The following is a 22,164-nucleotide window of genomic DNA, read 5'->3' as shown; positions in this document are numbered from 1 at the left end:
CATTATGGGGGGGGGGGGGGGGGGCACTTAAACTGATGCCTCTTTGGTGTCATTTGTGTCACCTTTTCTGGACGGCGCAGTCGCTTCCTTCAAAGACCATCGGGTGCTTTCACATGTCAAGATTCAAGATTCAAGAGGTTTATTCATCACATACATATTCTGTTGTGATTGCGCACAATATGTTCCTGACTGAACACAATAGGTACCCAAAAATTTCTACTTGACTAACCAACTGATTCCTAAAACTAAAATTGAATAATATAGAATAAAATAAAATAAAGAACTCAAAGGTAATGCAGAGCGGGAGTACAAAATAGAAATAAAGGGAATAGACTTATGTATATGGGATAAGCTATTATGTATATACAGATATGTGCATTAAAGTGGCATGTGAATATAGTGAGGTAGTGTGTGTGGAGATATACAATACAGTACACAACAGTACGGCACAGAAATACAGTAACACCGAACAGAACAGCAACACAGCACAGTAGGCAGTCACCCAGAACAGTGATACAGTATGCAGTACAGTATGCTACATACAGCACAGTAAGGTAGTGGGGGCCTATGTGTGTGTCTCAGTGAGGACCCCTGATGAGTCCAGCATTGAACTGGTCTTAGCCGAAATCTTTCCCAGAAAGATAAATGGCCCAAATATGTCAATGCAGCGGCACGTGCTACATGACTTGCTTTGATGAACTGTGGCGCATAAAACTCTCTTGTTGAGCCCTGGAAGGAAAGGACGATCAGCCTTTGGACTCATTCATTTATTGTTGTCGGTCGTCTGATAAGTGTCGCCATTCACGATTTACATTTTCCCCCTATTTATTTTATTTCCTTCTTTGCGGGGCTGTGGTCCTGGCCAACATGGCGGAACAAAGAGCGGGCATTTCGATTAAGACTCCTAATTACATTGGAGCGATATTGAGGCCAGAGTGTAGCCGGGTCTGAGGCACGGAGAACACGAGGATCGGAGGAGGTGGTGAGCGGCGGTTTGCTTTCAACTCGGGACGGCCGCCGTGTGTTGACGTTGCGCTGATGCGCGTGAAATATGGAGCCGGTACCACATGCCAACAACTTGCGATGGATCAAGGAATGGGGGTGTGGACTTTCGGGGGTCCCCGGGTAAAATTCTTTAAGGCGGCTGCTGAGCGTGAGAGGCAGACAGAGACTTTCCACTGCCGAGCCCGCTGACTGTAAACCTGCCGCGTGTTGTGTCAAAAAAAAAAAGGGGGATCGTGCCGTTTTCTATCGATCTTTCCAAGGCGACTCATTACTGTTAACGCTGGCGGTGACATTGTGGGGAATAAAAAGCCCAATTTGATGTACAGCACATAGTACTCCTTTGTTTCTCTGAAAGCTTCACACGGGGCAGGGGCGTGAATCATTAATCCCTTCGATGAAAGCGGTCCGAGCGGTTTGCGCCGTTGTCACGCGAGACGCGACAGAAATGGAAGATGGACTGCACGGAATTCCATTAAACTGAATGAAAGGTTATTCCAGACATTTTCTTCCCATTTAAAGGCAATTTGATTCATCCAATTGATAACGGTGAAAATCGTTTCTGACACTAACCGATGTTGGGAGGTCGATTATGGTTAGCTTTACTCATCCGTACACATTTTAACAGCAATGTTGAATTTTGTCGATTTCATTTCAGGCTCTCTTCACTTATCTGAATTTTTTTAACGCCAATGTTCTGTTTTAGGTTGCCTTCGCTTATATCTGCCTATTTTCTTTCGCTGAGAAAAAAAAATCTGTTTTATTTTCGATGTAATATTTTTCATTTCCCATTTGCTTTGGCAATTTAACGCTATGTGGCCCAATGTCAACAACCCCCACCCATTGACTTGAGCTGAGTTCAAATGTCTAGGAGACGCTCTCATGAAACGGACGGGGGGCGTTGGGGCAGTGCTTTGGGGATGTGGGGATGGCGCTCACCCGTAGATGCAGGAGATGTCAATGACCACGTCGATCATGTCGCAGCACAGCTCGTACGTCTGCATGTCCACCGGGCTGCTGTCGGTGGCGATGTAGATCTTGCTGACCACGTCGAACAGGAAGGCCTTCTCGATCCCCGAGTTCTACAAAACGCCGCCAAACGACAGGGAGAACCCAAGCTGAGTCCCGGCGGCTTTCCACAGTTATCAGTGCCTGTCGGCCTGGAAATGGGGGAGGATTAGAATTGCGATTCCACAAATGTTCCGACCAACTGAGCATCAAGATGTAATATTACAATTATATTAAACTTGCGTTGAGTTTTAATTACTTTTTTCGTAGCCGTAGAAAGGGATTGAATCATTCTTCCAAAGAGAACACACGTCACAAATGGTAATTGTTAAGATCTCATTTGCATACTTTTAGGTCACAGTATAGAACGCACTAAAGTGCCATGTAGGCATGTATATACGGTATATCTGTGATGTTCTGATGTTTATCTGGGGAAACTCTAAATGCGATGTTTGTTTGTACTATCGATCTTGCCGTAGTTTGGGTTTGATGACACATGCGGAAGTGAGCCGCCACATGCTTTTCTTTTTTGATCCGGTTGGCCGGAAAACACGTTTGTCCTTTTTCAGTGCTTTCGAAGTAAACGTTTGAACCATACAAGCTGCTTCATTCTTGGAAAAACTGTTAACTATCTGTCGAGCCGATGTAGCAGGCGTGGGCGCCACACACACACACTGAAGCGGGGGCAGAAAAATATCTATAACATCTATACAATTCTACAGGGAAAAAAAGAGAGAAACATAAGAACTGTTAACAAAGCACAGCCCTTTCATATGACTCAGACAGAATCAATTCCATTCATCAGTCTCATTGGATAAGTAAAGTCAAAGCCATCTCAAGAAGTTACAATTGCCATCTTAAGTTCACTGTAATTCATTCTCCGATCACTGTGTAAATGTGTAAACATGGCAAAAATTTGGCGTCCTGGGTGACAAATACTAAAACCTCCCGCACGGTGTGATTCACTGCAATAATTGTCACCAGCGAAAAGAATACTTTGCTTGGTTACTCTTTGAGTTATTGTGACTACTGATTTTCCGCCGACGCGGTGTTCGGGTTTATGAAACTGATAAACTTACTGGACATGACGTCTTAATGAGCTTCAGTACAGTTGATCAGTGTGCAACAGTGAGCATTTTGGAATGGCATTGGTCTTTCTATTGTATACAGGTGCCGTGTTAGAAATACAATGAGATTGAAGGGGCTTCTATAGACATTAATGCATTATATAACCCTAACATATTGGTCGTATATTGCAGAGCTTTGATATTTTTCTGGTCACTTGTTTAAATGTGAAGTTATGAATTTTCAAAAGCTTGTTATAGGGGACCTTACAGTAAAATATTTCTTTGAGAGAAATCATGTTGCTCTGTGGACAATATTGTAACTCTGGAGACAAGAACCGAATAATTCCGTCGGTGAATGTCGACAGATATTTTTGCTCTTCTTTTTTGTCACAAATAACACTTTTTAGAAACAAGCTGAAAAGGGGGCAACCTCCATTGACAAGATCCAGAGTCAGGCCGACGGCCCCTAGAAAAACGACTCCGTGACATTGCTGAAGAGCTGTCAGTTAACATCAGAACAGACGGTGGCAAACAGGGCGGACCCCTGTCACAACGCCAATGACAGCGATAGCAATAATCACTGTGACTCTGGAGTCGCTCCTCGGGTGGAGGATGACAATTCAGACGGCCTTCACGCAGACATAGAATTGGGCAGAAGGAGAAATTGTTTCAGAGTCTGATGCAGAAGCTTCATTTTCAGATGGGCATGTGAGCCTGTTGGACAGCGTGGCCGATTGGGCTGCACAGTTCAGTGTTTCTTTAGTCGCGCTTCACAGCCCTCCTTAGTGTGTTGAGGGTGTCCCACCCACAACTGGCCAAAGACGCTAGGACGATCCTCAAAACACAAATGGAGTATAAAATGCAAGAAACATGTGGTGGGTTGAATCATCACAGAAGTCCCTTGACAGCGCTTATTAACACCTTAACTCAACTGATGACAACGTTGCTGATGGCTTTACATTCAGGCTGCAGATTAATATTGACAGGTTGCCACTGTTTAAAAGCACAAATACTCTGTCGTCACCTATTGTAGGACCTTTGTTAAGTTTTCCAACGAAGGAACCTGTTTTTGCGAGACTTCACACATGAGTTTCAACAGCGACAGAGAGGATTTGATTTCAGAGGGAAAAGGTGTCAATTGAACTGGATTCTGCTGCATGCGATAAACGTGCTTGGGCTTTTGTAAAAAACACGAAGGCTCACAATGCACATCATGGATGTGATAAATGTTCCCAGCCAGCTGTTTGGATTAACAAACGAATGACATTCCTCACAAATGATTACATGTTCCGGACTGAGAGCTGATGAGGACCACGAAGGACCTCATGGATTTTCCGATTTAGATGTTGGTATGGTCACTCGGTTTCCCCTAGATTACATCCACCATGCATGTTTAGGTGCAATGTGTTGATTCGATATTGATTTGATTTAATTTAATTTTAACGTTTGGCTGAGGGGCCCTCTGAAGTTCTGTTTGTCCTCTAGTCTTGTTGACAGGATTTAAGAAAGTCTAACTCAGATGCGTAGGTATATACCAGCAGGGTGTGCAAGGAAAGCAAGATCCCTCAGAGAGTTAGATTATCGGAAAGGTGAGAGAAACCATTTCTCTCGTATTGTTCTTGCACATTGTTCTGGCACCATATTTAGACAGCAATTTATATAACAACTTCATGTTCATGTTAAGGTATTTGCATATTTGCTGTGCATGGTAATTATGCAAACAAGTTGCTCACCATGTTTTTATGTCAGTTTGGGGAGCTGTACAGCAGAGATGCTTTTGTGTATAATGTGCATTCTTTGGTCCACCTATCTGCAGATGCACAACGACATGGTTGTTTGGACTCTATCTCGATCCTATCCCATAAACTGAAGAGGTTTGTGAGAAAGCCAGAATTCCCCCTTGCGCAGATAACAAGAAGGTTATCAGGGGTTGAAAAGATTTGCAGCATTGAGTTGTCTTGTAAGAGTTTAAAAAGGCAACAGTATGTTGGACCTGTTCTAATGGTCTTCACGCTGAAGCACACTGCAAAGACCAACCGCAATGAAAAAGAGCAGCTTTACTCCACAGAGGGTTCTGGATACTTGTGGGCTTTAATGGTGTAAGTATCCTTAATGAATATCCACAAAACCACCAAAACACTTGGTTTTTAAACAACGGATGACACTGATTAATCAACGATGGAATTTGCGTTGATCATTTGATTGATCAAACATAGGTTAGTCGACAAACAAGTAGGAGATTGGACAGAGACAGACAGAGACAGCCGGAAAATGTGTTTTTGTTGTAGTACCGAGTTTCAGGTGTGTGTGCTGCGTGTGAAGTCGAGCAAACCGCACACTGAGAAGATTCATTGCATCACGTTTTAATGAGAAAGTCAACTATTTTCCTCACGCTGTTAGCAACCACAGTGTGATCTCACGCTGCACGCACGGCACGAGCAGGGCATGGTGAGTTGTTTATCTCCATGTTGTGTTGGAGGTGTGTTGGCTCTCCCAAACTACATTAAGAGCGTGTTGCCTGCAGCTCTTCATCTGACAGCTCAATGTGGCTGTTTCTGCTTGTTCACCTAATTCCTTGCAAAAATTAAAACACCCGCTGACAAAAGTGCTGAAAATGACTGTTGTCTTGTTCTGTGAGAGCTGTCAGTAAACAGCGAGGGAGGCTTCTACGGATGAGGTGAAATTACAAACAGTATTGCTGGAGTACATCAATGCACCGTTTCCTGCGAATCCCAGTGGGTGTGGCGTATATCTTTTCTCTCGCCGATCGCATCATGTCAATTTCAAGAGTGGCATTCTCCTGGTTAATCAGTAATTTATCTCATTCTGATCTATAATGTAACCTTATAAATCTGATCGTTTTGAAACAGGACCTTCGATATTTGGATCAAGTAGCTTGTGAAAAATAAGGTGTGCCGAAGTCACACCCCTGTTGTTTTCGATGTGCCAGGAACAAAATTAAAGTTAAATCAGCATGGCATATCTTCTGCTGCTTCCTTAATATACATATTGGTTTGGACTCTGCATCTGCAGATACCCATTATTCGAAGGAGTCAATCTCGATCGAAGCCAAAAAAAATCCTGATCAGGACATCCCGAGTATTAACTCTCACTCGAGTATTCAAACAGTACCACAAAATGAACACACTAGTATCCTTTATAGTTAACGGTGATTGATTTTGGACACAGAGCTAGTTTCTGACAGTTTGCAGAGGTAGATGAATAATTCATCTTTCCTCAATGCTGATCAGGTGATTTCCTGAAGGCAAAAGAAAAGCTGAGGGCGTCACTGACCTGTAACACCTCAGAGTTACAAACAGATGACGTGGAAGAAGAAGTAATTAGGAAAAGAACATTAAGCCAAGGTTTGGTATTCGCAGACATGTGACACATACACAATTCTTGAAAATACAAGACCATTTACTGTAGGCAGATAGATTTAATCAGAGGTCTCACATTGCAGGTATTGCAAGACTAAACATTTTGTCTTTTGCTGTTGCAGCAATATGAACTACCTATCAAATGGTAAATTAAGCATTAAAACTATTTTGGACTGTTTGTTGGTTGTTTTAACCTGCAGTACTTTAGAAGTCACAGGGATTCCACGTGCAGACTCATAGTGTCGACTAAATGAATATTTAGTAAGAGTGACAAGAGAACGTGTCGCCATCACGCGTGATGCTTGTTTTGTCTTGTTCCATGAGGATGAAATAGGACCGTTCACGGGCGCCGTCAGTTCCATCAGAGAGGGAGCGATGGGGGCGCAGAGCCCGTCCTGCGGCGCTATTTTAGATGGGGGGCGATTCATAAAACATTCGGGGCTGAAGCCCCAGATGCCACTGCTGATGAGTTCATATGTAAACCTCACTCAAACAGTGGGCGGAATGCTGGCGACTGGTGTGGTTAACATGCCCTCAGGTCCACTGGGCCAGATTGTCTGGGCGGACCTCAGCCAGACCTGAGTCATTCCGAATTATTTTGTTATGGTGTATGGTAGTGAATTATTTTATCTATTATTTCATATAAGTATTCACCAATAAATATAAACATACTACTACTACTACTACTACTAATAATAATAATAATTATAGTGATATTGTCAAATCAAATCTCCTCAGCCGCTGCACCACCTTGCATGCCTTCAAGTCCTCCACGCAAGTTTTCTGTCGGACCTCTGCCAGATGTGAGGCGATCCGAATGTGGTGGGTACACAGGTACTACAATCAATTATTTTATAAAGCCGTGCTTATCAAAGTACTTTCCTGTCCGCAGTCACCTCTCCCCAGCTCCGATGCCTCCTTTTTCATAGCCCTATGTCTCGCATGCCCTCAAGTGCTCTGCGCCGGATCTCTGCCTCTCCTGTGTCAGATGATTACCAAAAACCTTCCTTGATCCCTACCTTTAGACTGGGGAAGACCGGAACTGGATCTGTTCCCTGCTCCGGTAAAATCTTTTTCGACAGTCTGTGACCATATAAATGGTTTAAATAAGTTATTATGAAAATGTAGCTATACTTAGAAAATGTGGTCTTTGGAACCACTTTACCCCATACAGTCAGTATATGCTAGATATGTTCGAATAGGGGAAAAAAATCCATATCGTTCATATAAAGAATTTTAACAGAATTGTTTCTCGACTCTTTTTGTAGCGGCTGAGCTGCACATTTGAACTTTGCCGGAACATATCGCGGAGCAGCAGATGCAGCTTGCTGCTGGTGTCAATAATCTTGCTGCAGGAACGGGGACAGAAACACCCGTGGCTGAGATGCCTCAAAAAATCCCAGATGACATAGGGCGAGAGGTGGGCTACACCCTGGAGAAGTCGCCAGTCAGTCACACCACCCCTCGTTGATCAAAGGGTTTTAATACAGTCAACCAAAACAATAAATATAATTGGGGGTTTTATGTTCAGATAAACCCAGCCTTTGATGCAGAATGACAAACTTCATAGAGTTCGCCAACTAAGTTACATTTTTTTCCCCCCACATATAAAAATGAAACTTTCCGGCCTGATTTTGTAGGCCAACAAAAACAATTGCACGATCGCGTCCAAGTTTTTGTGTCTTGATCTGAAATGCTTTTCTCTCTTGTCAGATTTCTGCTCTTGGAGCTGTAGGAGGACAGAACACCAAAAGAATCACATCACATGGAATACACTGTCAAGGAGTCTCTCGGATACAATGCAGAAAAAAATCGCACTGGAAAGGAGTCAATGGGGAAAAAATGCTTAAAAGAAATGCTTATAAGAAGTGTGTTGATCGCTAAGTATTGTAGAACACAATGTGACCATGGCTAGAACACGAGGACAAAACAGTTAGTTTTTTTAACTTCAGATCAGTGCTGATGGAAGGCCAAACAGTACACACACCTGTACACCGCATCTCAACAAACCCAAAGGGACACTACCTAGTGCTGCAACCCGGTACTACAACAAAAGCACGGCTACATTTTGGGCTGTTACGCTGCATGTCCCCTACTTGTCTGTTAATTGGATTATGATCAATTGTTCATGAAAATGACATGATGATAAAGGCCGGCCTCAAATACAGGCCGGGGATAAAAACAAGGGTGGATAAACTCCTGCATATAATGTGCATGTCAACTAAAAATAATGCACAATTCCATTGCATCTAATAAATTCAACAATATAACTTTGCTATTTTCCTCACTTTCTTTTTATGGATAACTCATTTTAAGTTTTAAAGTTGAGGAAATTCGGTAATGATATAATCATTGACATGACTGCTGTTGCATAATCTATTGATCAATTAACTGACCCATTGAACATACTTTTTCAACAAGCAGCTATCAAAGCAGTGGGTTTTTAGCTGGGCTACGTGGAAAAATGGAGAATTTCTGTTGGTGACAGCTTATCAAGTGACGGACGTTCTCTCTCGACAGGGACCGCGAGGAAGAACCAAACTGCGGACAGTGACGTCGACTCGCTGTTTAACGTGGCGCCTGCCCGGGGAGGAAAGCTCGTGCCAAGGCCAAAGAGGGAATAACCACGGTCAATTTGCAGCAACAGTTATATTTTGTGTTTTTAAATTCACAATCGGTTGTTTATAGGCTTCACAACATTCCACCGAGCAACAGCTGAGCTCATAAAGGTACTAAATATTTTATTTTATTCATATTTGACTTTTGCCTCCATGATTACATTAGTTGTTCCGGGTGTGCTTTTTTTGTGTCAAAGGTACATTTTTATACTTAGTTCTATTATGTATATACATTATCTGTCATGGGAAAAGATCTGCATTCTAAATTACGGGTTTCAAAGGACTCAAAGTCTCTTCTTCATCCACCGATCAGCCACAACAGTAAAGCCACTGACAGGTGAAGTGAATAACATTGAACATCTCGTTCCAGTGGCACCTGTCAAGAGGTGGGATATGTTAGGCAGCACTTGAACAGTCAGTTCTTGAAGCTGATGTGGTGGAATCAGGAAAAATGAGCGAGTGTAAGTATCTGAGCCACTTTGACAGGGGACAAATTGTGATGGCTAGATGACTGGGTCACACCGTCTTATTTTATTATAGTGTAAGATAAACCTAAGAAAAGATTAGTCCCACAATGGGGGACATTGGCAATTTCATTCTTACGCAGCAGATTTGCCAATTTTAATGACAGTAGCGGTAAATGTATAAAATGTCCGACCGTGCTGTGGGTGTGTAAGAAGTGAAGTACCCTTCACTCGAGTTTTTGACTGATGAATGTACAGTGAACGACCAACAAAGCAAGTAACACGATGGGAAAAACTACAGCCATGCAATTCCACAACAAGCTGCACTAAAACTCCTCCAACAAGTGCAATTTAGTCAGTTATTTAAGTAAATGTAACTTGTAAATGTAACTTAGCACTCGTAAAAATACAAATGATTGTAAAAAACATTGAAGGAAAGCTGTGGAAACGTGCGTATAATGGACTGTGACTGAATGAAAATTCTGATGGAGAATTAAAAATAGATTATTGCTGGAGGGGCAAAACATAATTAATTACAAGCACTACTGCTTTTGTAAAGCAGCATGTGGTGGAATTGTGTGGCTGTGGTTTTTCCCACCAAGTTACCTGCTCTGTTGATCATTTCACTGTACATATCAGTCAAAAATCTGGAGTGAAGCATACCTTACCCATTGTGCAATAACAACCAACGCAGCGGCATGTGACATCAAATCCCAAGCCTTATAGACCACAACGACGGTGCAGCAGTGTGTTTACCTGTGCATAGCTGTGTGTAAACTGAGCACCCTCTGCTGATAGCACATTACAGGGGGAACCATGACCACAGCAAAGGTGCGACAAGAGGCGTTTTTGTACCGCAGGAACCTTTTCATAGTTCTAAGAACGTTTTTGAGGAACCGTCCCTTTTTTTGTGTCCTCACTGCAGGAACGAGTGAGGCTCGTAGCTCTGGGAACTCCGTTTTGAGGAACTTTTTTTAACTCCTACTCCTGGGCAGGGACGAACTGGCACAAGAGGAGTGATTGGTCCAGATGTAAGTCCACGGTCCCTCGCCCAACCTGGTGCACTGAAGACAGTTTCTCACAGAAGGGAGGGCCATTCTTCAGTACTGGAGGGTTGTTGATTACAGCTTGTTGAGGAGTTGCGTGGCTGTAGTTTTCCACATCATGTTACCTGTTGTCGTCGTTGTTCACTACAAACATGTACAGTTACTAGTCAAAAATCTGCCGTTAAGTATGTGTACTCCACTCATGGTGGATTATCTCCAGAAAAACAAAAATACCTCGAAATATTGTGATGTCATATTAAGGCCCTCTCCTTTTTCACTTTATTAATAGAATGAAGGCACAAGCTGTTATAGTGACTACATTTGGACTTGATTTGTCAGAAATAATTTTGATGAGGTTTTGGATTGAGATTTTGATCTCAGCAGTCACCCTTTGTTTTATCCTTTGCAGAAATGAAGGCATCCATGACATGTCAGCAAGTCATCTTCCACCTCCAGTAATACTCCCTAGTTCCACCTTCTGATATGTGGGGACTTCTGGCTTTCCTCTGTTTTATGTCATTGGAAATTGAATATCAAGCGGTTTTGGCCCGTTGGTTCGACAATAGCAGCATTTTGAAGACATCACCTTGGATTCTGGGAAACCGTGATGGTCGGTTTTGACTATTTTTGGAGGGTTTCGTTGTTCATTTTATCAAACAGAACGGTAATGTTTCATGATTTTTCTGATGTTTGTTTGATTATGTTTCACTCATACAAAAACGTCATTTTTTGTTGAAATTCTGTGCAGGACACATAATGCAGTCTTTGAAACAAAACATAGCATTAGCCTTGAATGTTCATGATTTTTAAATTGAAAAGAAAGAAAAATGTTAAGTACAAATGATAGAGATTAAGGTGCAAGGAAAGCGCAGCTCAATAAGTAGAACAAAAAACTTTGAAGTGTCGAAAAAACATATATCAACAGATTTTGAGTCGGAAAATAACTGTTGCAGACTTCCTCTCAAAGTTGTAACAACTCATGGACACAAGTTCCTGCCACGAGTCTTGTGGTTGAATATATCCCAGCAACCCTTCGGCTTCTCAGACAGAAATGGAATATGTCCACTGGGATATCCAACACCAGGACCCATCGCACAAGCTGATGTCCATGCATACCATCTTCTGTCAAAAATATTAACTATGTCTTGTTACAGTCGTAACTTAAGGTATTTTAGTTACACATAATTAATGGTCTCTGTTTTTTCATAACCAATGTCATGACGAAATAAGACATTAAATTATTTTCCTTCGTAATTTGTATGTTGAAGTGTATAGGTACATAATATTATAATAATAATTCCAGAAATAGCCAGAGAAGAAGTGGTGCGGCTCCAGCCGGGAACTAATTCAGATGAAGCCCATATTTGAACCAAAAAGCTCCAGAATGATCTTCATCCGAACTGGAGATGGCCGAGTGCCAGTCCGGACGTGAAAAGGACGCCGGCCCGGCTCCATTTTACCGTTCTGGCCCAGAACCTTCTTCGACTCCGTGCCAGATCCAGTACGCAACTGTTCAGGTCTGGCCACCTTTGTGCCAAATGACTTCAAAATAATCTCATCCTAGCTTGTTGTTGGGGATAATGATATTTTACTACAGGTACTCCACACTTAACCACCAAGTTCCATTCATGGACCAGGTCCTTAAGTGAACTGGTTGATAAGCGAGGACCCCTGTTATCTCACGGAAAGGGGGCGTGGCCATTATAAACACTAGTGTAGTGAATACTGACAAACTGCAGGAACGAGACTGAGGTGATGAGATGAGATGTATACAGTGTATATAGTATATATAGCATATATAGTGTATATAGTATATATATAGTATATATAGCATATATAGTGTATATAGTATATATATAGTATATATAGCATATATAGTGTATATAGTATATATATAGTATATATAGTGTATACAGTGTATATAGTATATAAAGCATATATAGTGTATATAGTATATATATAGTATATATAGTGTATATAGTGTATATAGTATGTATAGTGTATATATAGTATGTAAAGTGCACATGGTGTATATAGTATGTATAGTGTATATAGTGTATATACAGTGTATATAGTATATAAAGGGTGATGCGTAATGAGATGCTTGACGTTGAGACGCCGTGGTATTGTACGCAGCGTACAATACAGACTGGTCAGAGAGCTGGTCGTAAGTCTGAACGGTCGTTAAACAGGTAGGTCTTTAAGTGAGGAGTACCTGTAGATTACTACTACTTGACTCCTTCATTTAATCAGTTGCATGTAAAAACAGGTTCAATATTTAGCAAGGAATGGTAAAAACTTGTAATACTCCTTCCATCCCTGCACCCCAAATCCCGTGTATACTTCATGCATGTCAGTCGATTGAAGGTTTAATGGTCCTAACGCCATGTTTGTGTACTACACAACACTACAGAGGATCTGTTGCACGTCACTGCCACCTACAGACTACAAAGCACAATAGAAACAACAACACACGATCTGAAACATTGAACCTGCTTCATTTCAAGATTTTGGAGCGTAGCTTCTCCACAACATTCGCTGGAAGGATGAATTCCCTGGGGCTGGGATTTTCTCTGGCGTTTGAGCTGAACAGGCCATTTTGCTCGCTGGCTGTCCCCGTCTCTATGAGGTAATTTAGGACTTTTTTCAAACACCACCACCTTAACATGTCATCATTACTGTCCTGGAATCACAGCGGTCAAAGCACCAGTTGACAGGAACGGATCACATTCTAGGTTTCACAACATCAACGCCGAATTCAGAAAGTCTCCATTTTACACAAAAACAAATTCTTATAATGACCTCTTTATTAACCGTGAAGCCGGTTCCAGTCTGGTCTCTGTTTGAATCTTGTTGAATTCCCAACTAACTTTTAGCCTCCTCCCATTTCTTCATAACCTTTCTTCTTTGTCTTTCCCCTCAACACCTTTTTTTCCCGATGACTTCAAATAAAGGTTATGAAGGGGCTGGCTCTCTATATCTTTATTAGAAGGCAGAATGGGGAGCCTCCTCAATCCCCTGGCTTCTCTTCTCACTGAGCCAGGTGCCACTCAAGTGGGAGAGCCGTTTTATTCAAATAATGATCAAAGATGATTGGCCGAAATTTAGACTCCAGGCAAGACCTCGGGCCAGGGCCAATTTGCATGTTTTGGTATGGAGATTCCTGCAGAGGAGCTCCGGCAAAAACGTGGGCGAGACGCATACTCACAGAGATGAAGATGTTGAGCAGGTTCTCCAGCGTGGGCAGCTGCGGGATGAGCTTCTGGACCACTTTGCTGAAGGCCTCGAATATGGAGTGGTCGTAGATACTGGTCAGATAGAAGCTGCGCAGCGAGAGGGAGAGAAGGGAGAAGTTAAGAGTTAAGAAGAAAGATGATTCATTGTATGCCTCTTATGGAAGAAATTTAGGGATTTCATTATTATTAAAAAAAAACACGAGGGTGGGGTATGGTGTATGGTGTGTGTGTGTGTGTGTGTGTGTGTGTGTGTGTGTGTGTGTGTGTCTGTGATGGATGTGAATGAATTGGCATGGACCCTCCAAATCGATATTGGCAAGGACATTTCAAGTCAATATTACAATGATATATTGTCGGGATTCGATATCTATTGCACTTTTTAGCATTGCAATTTAGCGAACGCACACACAATTCAGTATTAAGGCTTCTTAAAACTTTGGCGGGTTTAAAGTTTAAATCGATATTCAAACAATTCATTAAAAAAACAAGCCATGCTTTGCCCCCTCTCTCTCTGTGAGTAATGTTCCTCTTTGAGTAGCTTTGGTCGTTAGCTCATCGTGCAAATTCTCCATGGTGACAATGATAAAATTGCTAAATGGATTTTTCTCTCCTATTTTTAGTGTGTGTGTGTGTGTGGTTCTGTGTGTGTGGTTCTGTGTGTGTGTGTGTGGGATGGATGTGAATTGGTGAGAACCTTTCAAATCGATTTTCTTGATATATTGCCACAAATGCAATTCTATTGCAATTTTAGTACAGTCACGTCCTACTGTAAGTATAGCTGCTTCTTAAGCTTTTGTTATGATTTGTATTTAGAGTTTGAGGGATTTCTAAGCAATTCATTGAAAAACAATCTTATGTGCTGTATCACTTCTCCTGAGTAGCTCTGGACGTTACCTCATCTGAACATTTTATTTTTCGAAAGCCAGTCCAAAAAAAGGGCTGTCATTGTAACAGTTGCCGTGATAAGGTGGCCAAAATGGAAACGCCAAATGGATTTTTCTCTCCCGTTTCTAGTTCCCAGGCCCTCGATGAAGTGCATCGACGACAAGCCGCACGTCCTGAATGCGTCCTCCCGAAAAACCCCGGAGCCTTGAAAACCCAGCGAGCCGTTTGGAGGATCCCCACCTCAGGTGGATCTGCTCCAGGCCGGCGTCGGCCAGGTCGTCGTTGGCACGCTTGTGGATGTCGCCCTGCTTCTCGATTTTGTGGTCGTCCGACAGGCCGTCCACCTTGTGGATGAACACCTCGAAGTTGATCTCGGGGTTGACCCTGTAGGCCCTTGTGACCGTCAGGTGCAGCCGGCTCAGAGCCTCGACGTAGTCATCCTGAGAGAGAGAGAGAGAGAGAGAGAGAGAGAGAGAGAGAGAAAGAGAGAGACAAAAGACGAGAGGAACCCTCCGTATTAGATGAATCCGACCGGCCCGGGATATCTTAATTAACGTTGGAATTCCAAAAACCTCAGCGGATACTGTAATACTAGCAGACATTCTTTCCCCAAACATCTTGAAGTGTGTCGGGTTTTGAAGTCTCCTGGTGGGAACTGAGGGAATTTCTGAGTGAACTTCACAGCGAGGTTCCTCATCAAAAGGAAGGGCGATGCACATTGGAGGGAGCGGTGCCTGTGATGGTGTTTGGACTGCGGACTCTGTGCAGAGCTGCAGGGTCTGCCACGCACAGCTCGACAACACCGTAGCAGTAGAACATTTTTTAGATTTTTTTTATATGGAATAATCACAGAAAGAACGTTGAAATACTGGTGCGCCTGGATCCATGACCCGCCGATTTGTTAAAACATTTCAATGTTCTGTATCTGGTACGTTCATTTACGGCACACTGCGGTGGAACGACTCTCGTCTTGCGTCCGTTTGTCCCAACATGGCTGACAGTACAAACACAAAGGTGTCAGCGCCTCATTTCCAAATCACTTTCATACATAAATAATGATGCTGTTTTGAAAACAATACACCTGATGAGAGGAAGGAGCGTATTGTGATCTGAGTATAAAGGTTTAAAAGTACTACTACAAATAATACTACTATTACTAGCAACGGTAACATGGTTGTAAATGTCTGCTGGGTGGAGCTGGTGTCGGTGTTTGTAATCTTTAATGGTCCAACGCATTCATTCATTTACTTTATTGATATTTAACTATTTGTTTTCATTTTATGTTGCAAATATGTAAAATAAAAAATGTTAACATGATGACAAGCGTAAGTGTAAAGATAAGACAAGATACCCGCCATCTGCGATATGTTGTGACGCGTCACAATGCATTGTGGGATATCTATGCCAGCATAGTGTGCTGTGTTTGCATACTACAATATTTCACTGGGTGTAGTATGTCGTCCTAGTTCTTTCAGAGTACTACTGTTTTGGACATACTAAACACTCATTTAGCTGATATGTTAATTATATATATTTTTTTCTGCAATATATATTGTTATAAGTCAAAAATGCAGGACTTTCCACCAGATGATTTGAATGGCTCTATTTGGAGAGAATGAATCATTCTAGATTGATTGGGGTGATTTCGTAGGGGAGTACATCTGCATAGAATAAATATGATATCTTTATTCTTGGCACATTTAGGCTATAAATCTGCTAAGCGTCAACTGACAGGAAGGTTTCTTTTTCCCTTCATTTATAACAATAAACATCACTCTTTCTTATAAGGAATGATCACCAAAAACAATTACTATTCAAATAAATAACAGAAAAAATTAATTTACAAAAGATTTGAATATTTAGTGACGCTCGGCCAATCATTCGAGCGTTTGCTGCTGTCAGTCATGGTCCAGGATGTAAACAGTCTTCATCGGTATGTCGCAAGTCAGCTGCAGAACTGCTTTAAGGTAAAAAAACGACACCGCGGGTGCTTTGGAAATCTGGAACCGGTTCTTAACACCCAGCCCTACCGAGAACCCTTTAATGGGAGTAAATGTTGTATCAGACGGACTTCTCTTGTAGATTAGTCATGAAAAATGAGAACCGTGTGAGTTTTCCCTTTCGTATCAAGTGGCGGAAAAAAAGTTGTAGCGTCGTGTTTCGGTAAGTTTGCCGTCCTGCCGTGCGACAACTGGGCGTGCACATCGCCATGACCATGACCATGCTGAGCGCCTTCACCTGCGAGTCGATGACGAAGATGAGGGCCCCGGTGCCCCTGAAGATCATCTGGTAGTCGAAGGCCGGGTCGAAGAAGTCGATCTGGCCGGGGAAGTCCCAGATCTGGAAGCTGACGAAGGAGCTGCTGGAGACGTCCTCGCGGCAGATCTTGTTGGTGCTCTCCAGGAAGAGCGTCTCGTTGGGCGACATCTTGTGGAACACCACCTTCTGGATGGACGACTTGCCGCTGCGCCGCAGGCCCATCAGCAGGATGCGCGGCTTCACTTCGCCGCTGAGCGGGTCGCCGGGGTCCGAGACTGGGCGAGCAAACAAAGAGAGAGAGAGAGAGAGAGAGAGAGAGAGAGAGAGAGTGACCTGATGCACGATCCAAACTGACTCTATGGGTCCGAAGTCCGTGAAGACTGAGGCGGAGACAGGAAGTGGCGCCGATACAACCCTGCTTTCATAGGCCGTTCATAGCGTTGGGTATAGTGAGTGTGTGCAAAATAATGCATGTGTTAATCCAACAATCAATTCATAGGCAAATTCCTGTGTGTATTAATTCAAAAACTTGACCAGCTAAATCAGTCGCACCCTTGCAAGAATTGGTTTGTGTTGGGGACTAAAACAACTGCTGCAGACTTGGCATTCGTGAAGGCGTTAAATGAAACGGAAGATATTTTGGTCTATTCTAAATAGCACAAATTGACCTCATCAATGACTTCATCAATCCATCGTGCCACGTTCTTCGCAGGCGAATTGCAAAATTCCAAAAGCCCGCTTTTAAACTCGGTCGGATAAACTAACATAGTACATTGAGTTCCAGCAAGATGCAATTATGGAGTTTGTCGAAAGAATGCAGGTGCACACGTTTTCTTATGGAGTCTGGGTTCGGAATTAGAGGAATTGCAAAGAGATTTCCAAGTGACACTAACATTTAGAAGGCACATGATCTGAATCCGTTCCTATCTTTGCAGGGGTTAACGGTTGGGTTTTAGAGAGACATTCTGAGTGTCTCCATGGCTTATGGGGGATAGAACTCCAGCTCCTCCCACGACCCGAGCCCCCAAACGGAGGTCCCCTCTGAAGACATCAACAACATGGCCGCCGTCCCCGTGAACGGGGCTGAGGCGGCGGCAGCTCTGCCATTTGGAATGCACGGCATCCGCCACGCCGCTCTCAGACACTCGGACAGGGTGTGTGCGCGTGTCCCACTCCCGCACCCGAAACGTGGCTCTCAGCCGGGGGGAAAGCAACGTGGCGCCACGTGACCTCGGTTTGCCCCCGAATCGAGACGCGTGAAGTGCGCTCCAGCGGGAGGACAAGGAGGGAAAACTTGACATTTTTTGAGCCATTATCCTTCGCCGATGGGGAGAAAACGGGTAGAATGTCCAATAAACAATAACCTAAAGTCTTCAACATTTACATTTACATTTACATTTAGTCATTTAGCAGACGCTTTTATCCAAAGCGACTTACAATTGTTCAAACACCGACGGACGCAGCCATCAGGAGCAATTAGGGGTTAAGTGTCTTGCTCAAGGACACTACAGCATGCTAGCAGGAGGAGCCTTCAAAAGTAATAGCACCCATCCGCTGAGTACTGTGTGGTTCGGTTTCTAGTCTGGTTCCAATAAAATGCAATGTAGATCTAAGTACTGTTGAGTTCATAATGACTCTTCAAAATGTCAGATGGGAGTTATCGATTATTATATTATCATATCACTATTAAGTTGTATTATATTATACATTTGCCGACTCTGTGTTTCGGTAGTATTCTGACACCGTGCTATTTTCAAAATAGAGAACATAGGTGGATAGAGCGCTCAAACATTTGACTCAAGTAAAAGCACTATTACTTTGAAAAGATATTAAAGCGATGATCCATGAGGTCGTTGGGTGAATCACACATTTTTTGTCGCGAATGTTCGTCCGTATGGACAGTTTACTGACGAACGAATATGGGATAAATATCAAATATGGGATTTGTTTTGAATAAAATAACGTTACGGAATACCACTTTAACTGAAATATATAAGTAAAAGTGGTTCTCCAAATAAAAACCTGAGTAAGAAAAATGTATTCAGTCAAATAGTTACGAGTCAAATTTTCTTAATTTTCTAATATTTGAATTTTTGGTTGAGAGCGCAAGTAAGAATAAGTAAAAATTCAATAAAATCAAGAGGTTTATTCGTCACATACATATACATACTTTCATACATATACTATGCAGTGAAATATCCAAGTGAAATGTAGTGTATTTCTCTGCAGTTCACTATTATTATTATCTCGTGGTGAAATTGTAACTCCAATTGTTTACATAAGTTAATCTCGTGTCCATGTATTTAAGTCTTTCAGTTGCATGTTTTTGGCGGCTCTGTGGCCAACGCCGCCTCTAAATGCCGGACGCCGGGGAGAGGAAAAGTTGGGCGACTTCTGTCTTCGAGTATTTTAAATTCAGCGTGCGGTTCCTGCTGCATCACCCGCGCGCCGACGCCTCCGCCGCTGGGAACCGATTAACCTTTAAACGCCCACTTAACCCGGCCAAGACACACACAGGCTTTATCAGGGGATCGGAAGCCACGCGGCATGAGAACATTAACTTTCATATTTGAAAGGAACAGTTCTAGACGCGGATTTACCTTTTGGAACGCCTACGGACGACGTGGTTGGTATGAGATGGTGCCTTCTCTACGGGAACAAAAGATGTTTCGCTAATAAGCAGAATGACGGTGTTCACGTTTTGTGCAGCACAGAGCTACAGCCTCCATTGAACTGGTAGGTTTGCATATTACCTTAGCTTAATTATGATTAATTTCCCAAAAAATAACTATTTTTTTCCTTTTTGTTTTATATATATTCCAACCTTTTATATATAACATGTGTATCGGTGAATTCAAAGTGTATTATTGTCGTCCTCGCTTCGGATGGCGGCCAAGGTGAACTGGCAGAAGCCATACTGTACAGGTTATTTCTTTACACAAAAATATTTTATTTATTTATTCTAGGTTACTTTCAGTTTTCAGTAAAGATATGAACATTATTGGCCGAAGGAGGTTTGGTTCAGAACCAGGACCCAAATAAAGACACTGAGGACATGCAGGGTCACAAAAAAAGAAAGAAAGAAAAAGAAAAGAGCATTTTGATTCCCAAAGGGGGATCCCAACAGAAGAAGGGGCGGGCAGTGATTGGATCAAAGTTAAAGGGGCAACTTTTCAACCGTTTCCAAGCGGTATTATTGTTTGATTATTGTTTTATTATTGTTTTATTATTTTATTATTGTTTTATGGTTTTATTATTGGTCGTGCCGCTTCACGGTTTCCTCAGATCGCTCTGTATCTGGATCTCTGGATCAACGCCACGTTGGAATTGAGAGAAGAAAGAAGCGCGTTCACCGAAGCGGTAAATTGAAATCGGCACAATTTTGGTTTCATCGAATTTCTTCCGGTTGCGCAATCATGGACGTACTGTACATACAGAGTGGCACGGACTGCTTTGGCTCATTGCTGCGATGCGTTCAACGCCGCCGCCATATTGGAACGGGCGAGACGGGCCTGTAAACAAATGCAGGTAAACGGGGGAGCTGCGGGTTCCTCTGGATAAAAGGCACCGTGACTTTGACATTTCTCAATCCATTTCAATGAGCTGTTCTTATATTCAAGGGTTCATGATTTACGTGGAGTAGATTGCGCCATTTCCACGCATGGCCGTGCGCGGGTTGACGCACTTCCTGTGACGCACTGCCGTCCAGTCGTCATTTTCCCGGGAGATCGTTTACCGGTGGCAGTCAGAATGCGTAGTGACAGGGAGGCGTATAGGGACGCAACTAAACGCAGATGGTGTCATTGTTCCATAACCAATGATAAGTAACAGCAAAAAAGCTGTCTATCGCCCCTTTAAAGGGAAACCTAAACGTGGTAACAAATACACACCGGCGCGGCGATGAACAAACAAGCGCAGCCGTAAATACCCAAAGACACAAGCGAACAAGGTGAACCGAGCGACGCAGGTGACGTGAGAAGACTCAGACAAGGCAGACCTCCACAGGACGACAGCAAAATGACACGGCAACAGATCGCAACCCGGGACGCCGGCTGGCGTTTCTCTGGCGGATAAAGTTGTGCATATTTCCTCCTTAATCTCTTCTGCAAATCCATCTGCTCCACCTCGGGGACGTACAGCTTGTGCAGCTGACTGCTGCTGTTCTAACAGGCTGTCATGTCACATCAGCACGGACTGTGACAGAACGACACCGGCAAACACGCAATATTTTACAAAAATGCATCTAATTCGATGAAGTTAAGTAGCTTTAATGCTGCTTTTCAACTTTGCTTAGCTGTATCTGAATTGTATTTGGGTACTCCTCACTTAACCACCGAGTTCCGTTCCAGGTCCTTAAGTGAAGTGGTTGATAAGCAAGGACCCCTGTTATTTCACGGTAAGGGGGCGTGGCCAATATAAACACTAGTGTAGTGAATACTGACAAACTGCAGGAACGAGACTGAGCTGATGAGATGAGATGTATACAGTGTATATAGTATATAAAGCATATATAGTGTATATAGTATATATATAGTATATATAGTGTATACAGTGTATATAGTATATAAAGCATATATAGTGTATATAGTGTATATTCTATATATAGTATATATAGTGTATATAGTATATGCAGTGTATATAATATATATTGTGTATATAGTATATATAGTATATATAGTGTATATAGTATATATAGTGTATATAGTGTAGTGTATAGTATATATAGTATATACTGTGTATATAGTGTATATAGTTTCTATAATATATATAGTATATATAGTGTATATAGTATATGTAGTGTATATAGTATACACTATATACACTATGAATGACCTACCTGTTTAACGACGGATTATTAGTCATTTCCCCCTGGGATTATTAAAGTATTTCTGATTGTGATTCTGATTCTGATGACCAGCTCTCTGACCAGTCTGTATTGTACGCTGTGTACAATACCACGGTGTCTCAGCATCAAGCATCCCAAATACACTATATACACTATAAATATTATATATACACTATATAAACTAAATATACTATATATACTATATACACTACATACACTTTATACACTATATACACTATATATACTGTGGACACTAAATTAATTATATATACTATATACACTATATACACTAAATATACTATCTATACTATATACACTTTATACACTATATACACTATACTGTATATACTATA

General features: G+C 42.2%; 1 protein-coding gene across 1 annotated transcript in view; it reads right to left on the bottom strand.

Annotated features, from left to right (window-relative positions):
- The window catches only part of rragd (ras-related GTP binding D), a 55,005-nt gene that overhangs the window by 27,897 nt on the left and 4,944 nt on the right, over positions 1–22,164 (bottom strand). The window contains exons 2-5 of the mRNA XM_080011933.1: positions 16,945–17,240; positions 14,947–15,146; positions 13,794–13,908; positions 1,942–2,084 (exon numbers count right to left, since the gene is read on the bottom strand). Coding sequence (XP_079868059.1) covers positions 1,942–2,084; positions 13,794–13,908; positions 14,947–15,146; positions 16,945–17,240 — 754 coding nt within the window. The remainder of the gene's footprint in view (positions 1–1,941; positions 2,085–13,793; positions 13,909–14,946; positions 15,147–16,944; positions 17,241–22,164) is intronic.

Source organism: Zeus faber (genome assembly GCF_960531495.2).
Source record: "Zeus faber genome assembly, chromosome: 13".
NCBI lineage: Eukaryota > Metazoa > Chordata > Actinopteri > Zeiformes > Zeidae > Zeus > Zeus faber.
Note: the sequence above shows the minus strand (reverse complement) of the source record. Positions and strands in the feature narration are given on the sequence as shown.